Source organism: Dipodomys ordii, unplaced genomic scaffold (genome assembly GCF_000151885.1).
Source record: "Dipodomys ordii isolate 6190 unplaced genomic scaffold, Dord_2.0 Scaffold143, whole genome shotgun sequence".
NCBI classification, from domain to species: Eukaryota; Metazoa; Chordata; class Mammalia; order Rodentia; family Heteromyidae; genus Dipodomys; species Dipodomys ordii.
This window is the reverse complement of record NW_012267359.1, coordinates 2,439,040-2,454,217: the sequence shown is the minus strand read 5'-3', so window position 1 is coordinate 2,454,217 and position 15,178 is coordinate 2,439,040. Positions and strand designations below refer to the sequence as shown.

The 15,178-nt window shown below is 55.6% G+C and overlaps 1 protein-coding gene across 1 annotated transcript in view; it reads left to right on the top strand.

The window, feature by feature from the left end:
• The first annotated feature begins 1,771 nt into the window (after nt 1–1,771).
• Nucleotides 1,772–15,178, top strand: part of Cux1 (cut-like homeobox 1) — a 184,950-nt gene continuing 171,543 nt past the window's right edge. The window contains exons 1-3 of the mRNA XM_013031710.1: nt 1,772–1,861; nt 2,259–2,336; nt 7,348–7,458. Coding sequence (XP_012887164.1) covers nt 1,772–1,861; nt 2,259–2,336; nt 7,348–7,458 — 279 coding nt within the window. The remainder of the gene's footprint in view (nt 1,862–2,258; nt 2,337–7,347; nt 7,459–15,178) is intronic.

The window sequence follows — 15,178 nt, the reverse complement described above, 5'->3', positions numbered from 1 at the left end:
CACCCACACTCCAGGCTGGTGGGACGTGCATCAGACAGGGCTGCCACGAGCCACCCGTGACTACTGACCATTGAAGTGTAGCTACTTTGACCCTCAAATCCATGGGTTCGCCCTGAGTTACCGTTTGATAGCAAGGGACCCCATCTAGACCTCATTCTGTTGACTCGATGGCTGGGGTCCCACCTGCTGGTTATCAGGCAATCCATCCGTCTCCCCCATTCATTCAGGATCATCTGAGCTTGCGCTGAGGTCCAGCGTCTGCCCAGCCACAGCAGAGCCAGTCATCGGGCTGGGCAGCAGAGGGGAGGGGACGTCTCAGCTCTCAGCCCTCCCCTGCACCAACTCTGATAGACATTCTCAACTTGTAACAAGTTCCCTTTGGTCTGTCTCCCCCTCCCCCTTTTAAATTTTATGTATGTGGCACAGAGGAATCGAACCCAGGGCCTCAGCTTGCTAGGCAAGCACTCCACCACTAAGCCACATTCCTAGTCTTGCTTTTGTTTTTGTTGTTGTTTTTTATGATCAGGTCTTGTTGTATGGCCCAGGCTATTGTAGAATTCCCCATCTTCCTGCCTCGGTTTCCCTCCTGCTTGCAGGTATTACAGGTGTGCAACCCACAGTTGACTTACTCTTGGTCTTCATGTTGAGTAAAGCGCATACTGTGTTAACCATCTCTTTGTACACAGAATTTGTCTGAGGGTCTACTGAGTGTAAATAATAACAATAACAACAATAATAAAAACCAGGAAGCTGGGCTGGGAAGGTGGCTCACTGGTAGAGCGCTTGCCTTGCATGCATGAGTCCCTGGGTTCGATTCCTCAGCACCACATAAGCAGAAAAAGCCAGAAGTGGCACTATGGCTCAAGTGTTAGAGCATAAGCCTTCAGCTGAAGAGCTCAGGGACAGCACCCAGGCTCGGAGTTCAGGCCCCACAACCAACAAAACAACAACAACAAAACAAACCCCCCAAACCAGGAAGCTGCCAGAAGCTAGTGGCTCACACCTATAATCCTAGTAACTCAGGAGGCTTGAGATCTGAGGATTGCAGTTCAAAGCCAGCCTGAGCAGGAAAGTCCCATGAAACTTATCTCCAACTAGGTAGAAGTGGAGTTGGGGCTCAAGTGGCAGAGCCCCAGCCTTGGGCAGAAAACGCTGAAGGACAGCACTCAGGCCCCGAGTTCAAGGCTCAGGAACCGCCTAGCAGCCTTAAGGTCGAGGGAGCAGGTGAGATAAGTTGGGGCCTTATTTCCTTGTTCTGAGGCACTTAGGGAGTGGCTGCCAACATTGGATCAACCTCAGCAGCCCCTCCCTCCGTCTCCTAGGATGAGTCTGTGCTCTGGCGTAGGGGTGCTACTGGGGGCAGAAATATGGGCCAAGTCAAGGGTGCCCCCATTTTGGACCTAGAGCAAGACAACTTGGGAGAGAGCAGTGGGGGCCCCAGGCAGGCAGGGTTCACCAACATGGGGCGCCCACCAGATGGATCTGGGGGGGCCAGCCAGGGGAAGAGGGGCCCATGGCAGCTTGGAGAAGGGGCAGGTCTGAGCCCTGCGGTGCGCGGGGCCCAGGGCCTGTGAGGCCGAGGACAGCTTGTGAAGCAGGAGTTTTTCTAGTTGGGAAGATGAGAGATTTTGTACCGTCCAGTTTAGCTACAGACCCCAGTCACCCCCGCTCTCCCAGAGAGGGGGGCCGTCCCCTCCTGGCCCCCCTCCTGGCCCTGGCTCTGCTGCCTGCGCCCTCCCCACCCTCCCCATCCTCCCTACCCTCCCAATCGATGGACTCCTTCATTATGCAGCCCCGCGACGCCGTCTCTCACGTCTCGCTGCTCAAATGCGAGTCTGGCAAGTCTGCTGCGGAGCGCCAGGCTTGTTGGCTGCATCTGGCATTTTTGTCTTTGCAGGGTGGGTTCTGACGGGGTGGAAAAAAAAAAAAAAGGCTCCGTGCACTCTTGAGATGTCTCCTTCCCCCAGCGGTTCACAAAGGAGCTGCTGTGGAAAGCAGGACTCAGCTCTTCACGGTGGGTCTGATCTGATACGATTTTCTGATTCGGTACCTCAGTAACAGGGTCCCACATCAAAGTTGTACATGAGCACGCATGTGTGTGTGAGAGAGATGCTGAGCTTGCCCCACACCTGTCCTCTCCCCCCCTCCCGTCTCCTTCCCACCCCTCTCCATGTCCCAGCCAGTGTCACTGCCCTGGCAGTGTAGCCTTGGCTGGGGCAGCTGTGTCCAATGTTTCTCGCTGAACTTGTGGGATTTAGAACCAAGAAACAGTCCATGTCAGACACACGAGTGCCTTCAGAACTGAAGAGGAGAATGGGCTCTCCGTGGAGGGCAAGGTGGGGTGTCTGGGGAGAGAGACGCGGTCACTCGTGCCTGGGAGTTCTCGTAGCAGTCGGTCTGCCCTGTGATTTTCCCCAAATCCCTGCTGGACTTCACCTTCCTGCCCTTCCTGCTTCCTGGGCCACAAGGACCCATGTGCTTTGCTATCTGCAGGCCTCTGAGGTGAAACCTCCATGAACAAGCCTCCTGGCTTTTCAGACAGATCTCCACACCCCAGGCCTCAGGGCCTGGCTGCCACCCTTCTTGCAGTGTCTCTTTCTGATTTGGGCCTGGAGCTGCTCTCCTGAGTGAACCCCACGCGTGTCTTCTGCGTGTCTGTCGTCATGGGCATGTATTTGCCTCGCTCTTGAACTTAGTATTTTATTTGCCAAATTCTCACTGCCTTACTGTGACTTGCCCAGCTCTCCCACAGTGAGCAAAACACTAGAGTTTGGGGAAGGAGGGACTGGGGGAGAGCCAGGAGCCAGCGTGGGGGACGGGTCCCTGAAGTGGAGTCCTGTGAGCTCCTGCCTTGAATTAAGGAGGATTCGAAAAGAGAGCACCCTGCTTGACTTGCTGATGTCAGCCCCAGGCTGCTGTCCCCCCTCACCCAGGGCTCCCCAGGGAGGAGAAGACACACCCACCCTGGCTATGGCTTGGAAGGGGGCCCAGGAGAAAGAGTCATGAGATGTGTCAGCCCCCTGGGCCTGCTCCCCTGCGCCGAAGGGCTGACGTGTGTGCACTTAAGGCATTCCACGCAACTGGTCACTGTTAAGACTTTAGATCGAAATTTCTCTCCTTGCACCCACAATTTATTTTTGAGACGGAGACTCACTATGCACCCAGGCTTTGAACTGTTGACGCTCTACCTGAGCCCCTTAGTGCTGGGATGACAGGCATGCTCCACTATGTGCAGCTCCGGTTTCTTTTACATAGGCATGCAGTTCCACAGTAGCTTTTCTTTGCTCATTTTGAATACATCTTCAGTCCTTGGCCAAGACAGAATCCCAACAGAGAGAAACAGTTGCCCTTTGAGGATCTGTCAGGATGGAGTGAAGCATCTCAGAACTGGGTACCTGCAGGAGACTGGCCTGCTCCCAGCAGCACCAGAAGCCAGATCCACAGGGAGGAGGCCCACAGGAAGGGCGGGCTTGCTGTGGGTGGAGTAGGAAGGCTGGGGAGCACAACACAGCCCACACCTGGCATTCCAGGGCAGGAGTGCTGGTCCTGGCCACGTGTGCCATCAGCGCCCATGTGTGTCCCCAGTGTCCACACATGCTGTCAGTGTCCACATGTGCCGTCAGTGCCCGCGCGTGCCGTCAGTGTTCATGTGTGCCCTACTAAGGGCTCACATGTGCTCTTGATGCCTATGCACACCATCAGTGCCCACATGCACCGTCAGTGCCCACACATGCTGTCAGTGTTCACGTGTGCCCTTGGTGCTCATACACACCATCAGTGCCCACGTATGCTCTCAGTCTCCATGTATGTTCTCAGTGCCCACACATGCCCCACACGTGCTGTCAGTATTCATGTGTGCCCTTAGTTGTCCACACATGCCCTCAGTGCCCATGTGTGCTGTCAGCAACACACCCAGCTCTTTCGGCTTTGTGAGAGTGCTAGGATCTGAGTTTGTTCGTTGCCAGCCCTGCCAACTTTCCGTGCCTCGGACTCTGGGCTCCAGGCCTTCCTGCCCTTCCATGGCAGGGCTGTGGCTGGGCTTTGGCTGGGCTGGGTGGCAGCTTCCCTGTCGGGCCGGCTGTGCCACTGCCCGGCCAGGCTCCCCTCCTGCAGCCAGAGGGCAGCTCATGCACTAGAAACAGCTGTTTTGACAATCTGGTCTTGAACTCCGCAGTTCAAGCAGTCTTCCTGCTTCAGCCTCCTGCATAGCTGGGATTATGGCTGAGACTGTTCAGTTGTTCCAAATCAATCAGCCAAAGATACTTGCGCAAACCAGGGCCCTTCCTGCCACAAATCTGATGCTGGCCGGTTGACAGATTGGCAATCTCTCATGTGCTCCAGTTGTTTCATTCAGTGCTGTTTTGGCTGTATTACATCTTGATGTACGTGTATGGCCAGGTGGGAGGTGTTTTGTTTTGCTTCACAGCTGGGTGTTGGTGACTTGTGCCTGTCATCCTAGCTACTTGGGAAGCCGCAGTCAGGGGGATCAATGTTGCAGGCCACGCGGACATCTGTGAGGCTGTCTCAGTGAAAGAGACTGAGGTGTGTGTGTGTAGTACACGTGTGCATGTGCATGTGTGCATCTATCACCATAGACAAAAAACAACTAGCTCAGGAGAGAGCTGGAGGCAAGGCTTAGTGGTTCAGCACCAGTCTAGAAAGTGTGAGTGCCTGAGTTCAAACCCTAGTACAACTATACAAAGAATTTTTTTTTAAACCATTGGTAGCCATACAGGATGGCTGCATCAGGTATGCAGGCTGGGCATGGAGGTGCAGACTGGGTATGGGGGTGTTTCTAGTGGTTTGATGCCTTATAGGTCTCTGTGCTCCTGTTTCCGTGAGACCCATGACTCCCAGGCTGAGGGTTCTGTAGTCTGGGCCTCCACCTTCAGCCCTCCTTGACACACTGGATTGCCTTGTTAATGTGTTGTGAGAGTTGACACTTTGAGTATAGGCGGGCTCAGTGGATATTAAACAGTATTTAGTATTAGCATTGAATAGCTGTCTCCTCCTTTTGCTTTGTCTTTACCCCCAGAGAACAAGCATCTTTCTCTCCTTCCAGAGGATCTAGTAGTGGTGTTTCCATGTGTGCGTGTGCTTTTGTGTGTGTGTGTGTGAGAGAGAGAGAGAGAGAGAGAGTGAGAGAGAGTGAGAGAGAGAGAGAAAGGGACCTGATCAAACATTGAGCCTCAAATCTGACTGGCCCCATCTGGGCTGGTGGGAGCTCCACTCTCTCCTCGCTGTGCCAATCTGTTTCCGTGGTGGCGGGTGGTGACACTGTGCTAAAGCTCCATGGGCTCCCAGCGTGGGCCTGCATATGTCTGCCAGTGTGGGGAGGGGTGTGGCACGGGCCCCCCTAGAGCCCCTGACCACCGGTGGCGGCGGGTGGCCTCAGGGACATGGGCTTTGCAGCCTGCCCTCAGTGGGCTGATCTCCACCCAGCCACCTGCCTGTCCCAGACTCCCTGGCCTGGCTGCCCAGGGAGGGGCCTGAGAGCCAGAGGGGCAGATGGGGGGGGCTGGGGGCAGGGGCGGAGCATGCACTTGGCAGTGCCCCCAAGAAATTTTCTCCTATTCTCTCCCTGCTAGGAGGGAAGGCCGGGACCCCACAAGTCACCCCTGAACTCCAGCATCCAGCAGTGGCATGGAGCCAGCAACTGTCTTTGGGCCAGGGGTTCCGTGCTGCGGTGGCCGCAGGGTCCCCTCCGAGAGCAGCCAGAGCGCGCAGTGTTTTTCTCTAAGTTTTCTTGTCTGTGTGTGATTGGAATGCAAAACAACTTTTTTTCGTCTCTGTCATATTTCAATATTGGCTTTTTTCCCCCTTCTCGAAGCCTCCTTTTATAACTTCTGCTGCGGCTTAAATATAGCCGTCCAAGCCCTCCTCCTTACCAGATTGTTTATATTTTTGAAAGCCTTCTGCTTATCTGTGGCTGCGCCTCTTCCCTCTCCTTCCCACTCCGCCACATTGCCCGTGGTTGCTCTTTTCCCCTGCCTTCCCTTCCCCGGGACGCGTTTCAAATGTGGTCTGTCAAAATGGCCCGTGTTTCCCTCTCCTCTGCAGTAGCTCGACATCTGTTCTTGAACGCTAGCCCACAGCATTCTTTTGGACTCGTTTGCCCAAGATTTGCTTTAGTGCCAGAAACAGAGAAACAGTAGAGGAGAGTGAGGTGGAGGCCTCCCCCGACCCCCCAGGTCCCATCCCCACCCCCCTCCCGCCCCAACCTGTCTGCTTTCTGGGTGTTTGATCCAGATCTGTCATCCCATTGTCTGGCCATGCTCTATCCCTTCTTGGTACTCAGTGAGGTGTTGCCCAGGTTGGCTTTGGGGGCTGCTTGGTATTTTCCAGGGAGCATCAGCAGGGAACAGGGTGGTGGGGAGAGGCCAGCGAGTGGCCGTGTCCGCGGCCGGTGGTTGTTCTTTGGCCTGACTGGGCTGTCAGCCTGGGGCCTGCTGAGGTCCTTGCTCCCTCGGTTGCGGGCTGTGGGCTATGGGTCCGACCATAGAGAGGGCCAGAAGAGCAGTGTCCTGGCGTGGCTCAGGAAGATAATGGTGGTTGTGGGGTTTGTTGCTGTGTGTGTGCGTGTGTGTGTGTGTGTGTGTGTGTGTGTGTGTGTGTGTGTGTGTTTGGTGGCCACAGCCGCATGTCCGTGCTCCTACCATGAGCTGGGAACACCATCTGGACCCATATGGCACAGGCTACTTTGGAATGGCTCCCTGGCCCCAAGGCCAGGGAGGCAGTTGGTATGCAGAGCCCAGCCCAGAGCTCTGCACCCCGGCTGGCCTCTCCTGGGGGCTCCTGGGGCTCCCTAGAGCCCTGCACTCTGGCCATCCCCTCCAGGGGCTCTCCAGAGCCCTACACCCCAGCCAGCCTCTCCTGGGGCTCCTTAGAACCCCAAGGCACCAATGGGCAACTCACTTGTGGAAAGTTCACAAGACAAGCAGTTATTCTTGGGATTTTTTAAAGGTTACTCTTGAAAACAGATTGCAGGTACTGGTCACGAGCAGGCCCCTGTGTGGGGCAAGAGTGTGTAGAGGAGTTTGTGAATGGGAGGATTCCTGACACTGGGCATGGCCCCAGGCCTGAGGGAAGCCCAGGCTGCTAGGCTTGGGCTGCTGGCAGGGCGCTGCTGAGAACGGACCTCTGGGGCCCTGGTGGGGACGATGATCCCCCTGGGGTGTGGGCTGGGAGCTTTCTCTACACATGCTGGGCTTAAAATGGATCAGGTGTGTGGTGTGGCCAGCCCGTGCCTGGGGGATGGGTGTGGGTTACCCTGGCATCACCCCCAACCTTCCTCCGCTTATGAGGAAGCCCGATTATGACCTTGCTCTTCTGCTTGTGTCTCAACAGAGAGAACTCGATGCCACCGCGACAGTATTGGCAAACCGGCAAGATGAGAGTGAGCAGTCCCGAAAGCGGCTTATTGAGCAGAGCCGGGAATTCAAAAAGAACACTCCAGAGGTGAGGGGGGCCCGGGGACCCCCAGCGCGATCAGAACACAGGCCTAAGTGGTCCCTTGGTGACGAGACCAGCAAGAGGCTCACTGCCCGCCCATCCTGTGCCATCCCCTGTACTGCCCTGTACACTGTACGGCTACATGTGCCGTGGTGGCGCCCACGGGGCTGACGAGCCCCGTCTCAGCACGTGCAGGTGTGGGGCTGAGCCTGCCGTGGCCACGGACGGGGACAGGTCAGGCTCTTAAACCCCTCCCAACCCCTGGCCTGTGTCAGGTGTCCTGCCAGCAAAGTCCCTTGTGGGGCTGTGGGCCCTGGGTGGCCTCACTGCTGCCGGGCAGCCGAGTGTGAGGGCTGCAGATGTCTAAGTGTGGCATCATGCCGATATTTCTTGCAAAGCTGACATTTCATCTGGGATGGCCTTTGAAATGCCTGTGTTTCTTGAAATACGTTGGAAAGGGCATTGGGAATGCGCTTTTCACAGGTGGCAGGGCTTTCCTGTCTGTACATATTGGGGACACCGCCCCAAGTGTCCGGCAGCAGTGGCCCAGGCAGTTCCCCAGGTTCCTCCTCTCCCCTGGGTCCCTGCGGGGACTCTGAGGACCAGAAGCAAGCCAAGGTACCTAGATGTGCAGTTGCTCTCTGGAGGCCAAGGGGCGGCCTGGGCCCCCACCATGCCACCCGTTCCCTCCACTGGGTGTGAGCAGGTAGCAGCTATTGCAGGCTTCCGACTCTTCCTTGGGCTACATGCTCTGCCAGGTGGATAGAGAAGCAGGTCTGGAAACAAAGCTGCTTGTGGGAGCGAAGGCTGAGAAGCCGGTGTCCCATGAGGTGGTGTGGCTGTGGAGGACACACGGTCTTGAATCGCTTTGGAAATCACATAAACCTTCAGTGAACAACTTCTAGGGGAGGGCCTCAGCAGGAGATGCCTCTCACCTGCTGCTGCCCCATCCAGGTGTGTGGCAGGGTCACAGGTACTTGGCTCTGAGGAGATGGGGGTGCTAGTGTCCATGCTGAGGTTTCTCATGAGTAACCAGAGCAGAAAGGCTGGGTGCTCAACACCAAACCCCTCCTTCTACTTGCCTCCTACCTCAGGCTACCTGGAGGGGCCAGATCCTTGACTCAGTTTCCCTAGGCTGAACCTTTTCAGGTCTTTCCTGGGACCACCCCAGAAGCTGCCTATCCCCCCATCCTGTGTCCTCACAGTCCAGGGTTTTCCACTGGAGCTCAGAGGTGCCACCTGTCATGCTGGTAGGGTTGGAGCAAGACAGGGAGGCTGGCTGAGGCCGGGGTCCTGGCTCAGGGCCAGGACTGAGGGCTTCAGAGTTCCCCCAGTGGAATCAGAGTGGGCCTGGTGCTGTGGGGGCTAGAGGTAGCCTGTGGCTGTGTGAAGGCCAGGCCAGTCACCGGGGGGCCCAGCCTTGCCTCTGAGCATTTGCTCTGAGTGCCATGTACCACTTCTTACCAGAACACATGCCGACTTTGTCTTCCATGGCCAGTGGGGCCAGAGTCTGGAAGAGGTGGAAGGTGGCGTGTGCATCTGGCCAGCCACCACCAGTGACCCAGGCTGGTGCCTCTTGCTGGCCACCGCAGCAAGGAGAGGTGTTGTGCAAGCAGCGAGGGCAGTGACTGGCAACTCCTGTATTTTCCTCTCAGGGCCATCCTGGGGGGTGGGGGAGGCGGCGGGGAAGGGACCCATAGAACCCCAGGGGACCCGGCTCACTGTATCACTAGCCACAACCTTCTGCCTGAAAATATTGAGGCCCCTTAAGGCCACTGTGGGGTGGGGGTGGGCAGCCATGCCCCAAGGTGCTCTGAGGTACAGCGGAGGCCCCAGTGGGATGTGTGTGTTGGGCGTGGGTGGCTGTGGTCACGCACGTGGCATTTCATGCCGGGCACGTTGTATGGGGTTCCAGTCTAAAGCCAGGATAACTTTCAGCCTTGGTCGGGTCCTGTGATTATCCCACTAGGCTGTTGACCACACAAGAAACAGGCTGCCAGTCTGTGCAGGTTGCATGTGTGGCTCAGGTCCTGGGGGACAAAGTGGAATGGCTGAGTGAGGAGGGGCCTGGGAAGGCTAGAAAGGAGCTGTGTTGCCGAGGTGCCGTGTGGCTGGGGTGCCACGTGACTGGCCAGAGCTCTGACAGGTATGAGGAGCCACAGGACCAAGAAGGAATGCTGAGATGGATGGAACCTTGACATTTTCTTGTTTAGAATGAAATGTGTTGTTGTTTATTGAGGCAAAGTCTTATTATATGGACTGGACTGGCCTTCAACTCACATCCTCCTGACTCAGCCTTCAGGAGTTGCTTATATCTTTTAAAATCTGCATATTAAAAGGTAACTTGAAGGAGAATGCAATTACTTGGTAGAGTACATTTTCTTGGACTCCAAAGTTTTCTTTGAAAGAACAAGGCTTTTTAAAGGTTCTGGTTCAGTATCCCTTCTGGGTTGGACCCATGTTCCCTTGGGCACCGTGACAGGCATTTCTCAGGTGCACCACTGTCCTTACCCCATGCGGTAGCCAGCTCCATGCATCCTTAGGCAGAGAGAAAAACGAGAACAAAGACGGGCAGTTGCACTAACCAGAGGCGGCAGGCATGTGGTCACGGAAATGTGTATGGAACACCTTGCAGGTGCAGACGGTTTGGCCCTGGGGAGAAAGTTCTGCCCATCCTAGAAGTTCCTTACCTCTCACCAGGAATGGCGGGGCTGGAGTGGCACAGCTGGTACTGCTTACCGCTGTCTTTCCTACAGAGCCCTCACAGACAGCCAGAACCCCCAGAACAGGCCCAGACCCCCTGTGTGAACTGGGGTTTGAGTGCAGGGCCTTGATCTTTCTAGGCTGGCATGATACTGCTGAGCTAGGCCCTCCCAGCCCAGGATTTTGCTGGTTACTCTGGGGAGAAGACCTCACTTTCCTCCTGGTGCATGCCTGGTGTTGGGCTTCTCCACAGTGGTTAGAGTAACGGTGCTAAGTTAGCTTCCTCTGCTGAGCTGGAGCCCTGCGGCTTTTCTGCCCGAGCTGGTGTGGTCCTAAGGTCATCTCAATCTCAGCCTCCCATGTAGTTTGGGATGACAGGTGTGTGCCACTGTACCAAGCTGTGGGTGGAGGAGGGAATCTCTAGAATTTCTGTTCCCTGGTCTGCCCTCAAACTGTGATCCTCCACTTTCTCAGCCCCATGAGTCACTTAGATTACCTGTGTTAGCCATCAGTGTTTGGCCTTTTTTATTCTTTTTTGTTAAGTAGTGTGTGCAGAGGGGTCCAGTTCTGTAAGTCAGGTGATAAGTACAGTGCATCTTGGTCAGTCCACCCCTTCCTTTGTTCTCCCCCATCTCCCTCTGCCCCGTCCTTAAGTTACACAGTTCATTTCTTACTTACGTTGAATGTAACAACTGCATTTTCTCACCCTTCCCCCCTTCAGTTCTGTGCCCCCATCCAAAAACATGTTTCTGCTTCTTGGGATTTGTCTTGATACATGATACATGATCCCTTGATTGAGCACACCCGCCTTTCGTCAGCTTGTACATGCACCCGTGCGTAGAGTCCTACATATGTCACCATACGTATGTGTCTTAGATCTAGAAACACATGTGCTGTTGGTCTCTTGGAGCCTAGTTTACCTCACTTCCTGTGACTCGTTCTAGATCTGTGTGTGTGTGTGTGTGTGTGTGTGTGTGTGTGTGTGTGTGAGAGAGAGAGAGAGAGAGAGAGAGAGAGAGAGAGATTGTGGAGCTTGAACTCTGAGCCTGAACACTGTCCCTAAGAGCTTCAACTCAAGGTGAGCCCTCTGCCACTTGAGCCACAGCGCCACTTCTGGTTTTCTGGTGATTAATTGGAGATAAGAGTCTTGTAGACTTTCCTTGCCTGGGCTGGCTTTGAACCACAAGCTTTAGATTTCAGCCTCCTGAGTAGCTACAATTGCAGGCCTGTAATTTTCTTTTTTAATGCCATGCTGGGGATGGAACCCAGGGCCTTGTAGATTCAAGGCAAGTACTCTGCCAAAGAGCCACATCCCAGCTCGTGTTTTATGAGCCAGGGTCTCACCACACAGCCCCGGCTGCCTCGGCACCCGGTGTTGACGAGCTGGCACCCCCCCTTCTTCCATCGCCAAGGAGATGGGAAGCTGTGGTGTTGGGAGCTGTTGGAGGACAGCCTGTGGGCTGTGACCTCCTGTCCCCAGTGTCACTCACCTGCATTCCCCTCAGGCGTATTCTGTCTTAGTTGACCATTTGGGAACACTATTCAAGTAATTTTTTTTGTTCTTGTAAAACTTTTTTTGGCCTTGAAAAATAATATGCTTTCAATCTCTTAATGTGAACACCGCAGACTTTTTCTCATAAAAACTGTTTGAGCCAGTCTCTGATGGCTCACGCCTGTAATCCTAGCTACGCAGGAAGCTGAGATCTGAGGATCATGATATAAAGCCAGCCCTGGCAGGAAAGTCTGTGAGACACTTATCTCCAAAACTGTAAGTGGCACTGTGGCTCAAAGAGGTAGAGTGCTAGCTAGCCTTGAGCAAAAGAGCTCAGGGACAGCACCCAGGCCCCAAGTTCAAGCCCCATGATGGACTAAAAAGAAGAAAGAATTATTTTGAGCTAAGGGATTAAACATTGTTTTTTTCCTTGAAAAGCTGAAGCTGGAACCCAAGGTCTCATGAAGGTGAGGTCAGCGCTCCGGCCGCTCAGCCGTGCTCCCGAGCCCCCAGCCTCTGGTCCCGTCTGGCTGGGAACCTGGCTTTCTAGACACTGCTCTCCATTTCTGCTTTCTCACCCGGTGCCCCATGTGCCCAGGTGGGAGGGTCAAGCTGAAGGAGGAGGCAGGGTGCCAGGACTCCTGGCTGGTGCACAGGCATGCCAAGGCCTGACCCCTGGGCAGAGACAGCTGTCCTGGCCACAGGGCTGGGTGGAGGGACAGGGCCACCCCTGGTGTGACAAGAAGCTTTGGGGAGGGGATGGGGCGAGTGTCTGTGCTGGACAGCAGGTTTCCTGCTGGGCCGGGCAGTAGCAGCTTTCTGGAGCCTGCTGATTAGTGTGTGTGTGTGTGTGTGTGTGTGTGTGTGTGTGTGTGTGTGTGTGTGTGTGTGTGTGTGTGTGTGTGTGTGTGTGTGTGTGTGTGTGTGTGTGTGTGTGTGTGTGTGTGTGTGTGTGTGTGTGTGCTGATTAGTGTGTGTGTGTGTGTGTGTGTGTGTGTGTGTGTGTGTGTCGCCACAAGCCTGGCTCTCTCACAGTTGCTTCCCTTCGCTTCTCCCCCGCCCCCTTGGCTCTTGATTCCCTGGAGTGTGATTCCAGTGTCCCTTCCCGTCCCGATGCTGAGCCCCTGCCCTCAGCTCCCACCCCCGAGACAGCCATCAGCACATGCGGGGTGGCCCACCCCAGGGGCTTTGGGGGTACACTGTTGCCCTTGCAGGCAGTGGCGGGTCAGGCTGGGATGCGTCGCCTTGTGGTGGCTGCCCGCCCAGGGGCCTTGTTTCAGGGCTGTGCTGTGTGTGTCCTGCACACCAGCCACAGAGTGGCTTCTAGGAGGAGCCTGGGCCTGCATTCCCTTGTGTTCTGCCCTGCCGGGTGAGGGCACGTCCTCCACGGAGGAAGAACAGGGAACTGCTGTCTCCGGGCACGCCCAGCCACACGAGCGTGTCCAGTTGTGACCCAGATTGTTCTGTCTGTCTGTCTGTCTGGATGGCCTCCTCAGCCTGGCTTCCGTTTCCCCTGCCTGGGAGCACATGGCTTCCGCCAGGACACAGCTGGCCTGCTGGACCATCTTCCCTGCTGGGTTTCGCCGTCACAGTTACTGCTCGCCGGAGCCCAGGTCCCAATGGCACCTTGCCTGCTGCTGGCACCACTGTCTGTGTTCTGCACTTGCTCTGCCCAGCTTGGGCTCCCCTATGGCCAGCTCCCTGGTGGCTAGGCCTGGGCCTGCCCCCTTCCTGCCTGGCTTGCCCTGGGCAGTGGGCTGCAGCCCCCGTGGCCCTGGCGCCGGGTTGGGTATGCCCACTTTGTGACAGGAAGCACTTCATTCCCATAATATAGCGATGATTATTACATTACAACTTTGTTGTGTTTTGTTGGTTGTACAGGCCTTGAGCTTGGCCTTGGCACTGCCAGGTAGCCTCTCCTACCACCTGAACAGGCCTTTCAGCTTTAGTTATTTTTCAGATCTGGTCTTGGAACCACAGTCTTCTCTGTTCCAGCTGCCATGTAGCTAGGATTACAGGCATGAGCCATTCCATCTGGCCTGTTTCCCAAATGCCTGGGTCACACCTGCCCCTTTCACTTTGGGCCTGTTAGATTCCCCTCCCCTTCTCTTCTTGCCTTCTCCTTCCCTTTTGTACCAGTTCTGGAGCTTGAGTTCAAAGCCTAGGCGCTGTCTCTTAGCTCTTTCGCTCAAGGCTGGCATTCCACCATTTGAGCCACAGCTCCACTTCAGGCTTTTTTGATAGTCAATTGGAGATAAGAGTCTCACAGACTTTCCTTCCCGAGCTGGCTTTGAATCGTGACCCTCACATCTCAACCTCCTGAGTAGCTAGGATTACAGGTGTGAACACTGGCATCCGCTCTCAGCCTGTTGGCTTTTTGGGCAGCACGGGTGCAGGTGGGGCCTGGGGTGTGTGGAGTTGGGGACTGGGGGTTGCATTACCTTGGAGTGCAGTGCTACACTGATATCTTCTTGGCTCCCCTGGATGGGTGCAGGAGGGCCCCCGGCTCTTGGTGCAGCGGGATGGAGTGTTCTGAGGTCAGGTGGCAGTGCCAGCCCTTGTGGCCTCATTTGCAGGGGGTGGGGAGAACAGGAAGCAGCAGGGAGTTGGGGGTGGGCTGTCTCCGAGTCAGGAGAGGGACTGGGGGAGGGGGGGCTGAATACCCAGCCGTGGCCCCTCCTCCGCTGCCCCTCCTCCGCAACCTTTTATAGCCACTGCAGAAGTGAGTCAGCCTGGAAAAAGGGAGTCACTGACGCACAGCGGCCCCTCCAGTGTGGCACGTCGCTGCCCGGCTGGCCAAGGCCTGAGGAGCGGGGCAGGCACTCAGCCAGGGCGGTGTGATGGCCACCGTGGTGTGGCCTGGGGCCTCTGCCAGACTGCCTGGCCCCAATGCCTTGTAAGCACTCAGTGTGCAGACATCAGTGTGTGAGTGTGTGTGTCTGTGTATGTATTTCTATCTGGTGTGTGTGTGATGTGTGTGTGTGCGCGCGTGCGTGCATGCATGCATGCGCATGCATGCGTCTGCGCATGGGCCCGCTGCCCGAGTCCCTGCAGCCCATGTGACCCGGGTTGCCCCGGTTTCGCTTTCATTTGGTTCTCAGCCACTCCGAGGTTCTCAAGGCAGTGCCTCTGTGAGTGGATGGAAGGCAGGGGAGACCTGTGCCCAGCCCGCTACTAGCAGGGCCATGCAGGGGGTGGGGGCCCAGCACCCTCTGCACTGTGTGCTCCTGGGACCGAGCCCAAACACCTTGTCATGAAAGGAGCATTCCTGTAGGAATCTGTGCTTCCTGAAGCACAAGTTTTAAAATGGTAATTGTACCAGATTCATTTCTCAAATAGGCTTTTTTTTTTTTTTTTGTGTGTGTGTGTGTGTGCAGATCACTGGGGTGCTGAAACTCAGGGCCTGGGTACTGTCCCTGAGCTTTTTCACCTTTTTCTTTTATTTTATTTGTGAAGATACTGTACAGAGGGGTTACAATTACATGGGCAGGATAATGCATACATTTCTTACCAAGCATTGCAGCCTCCTCC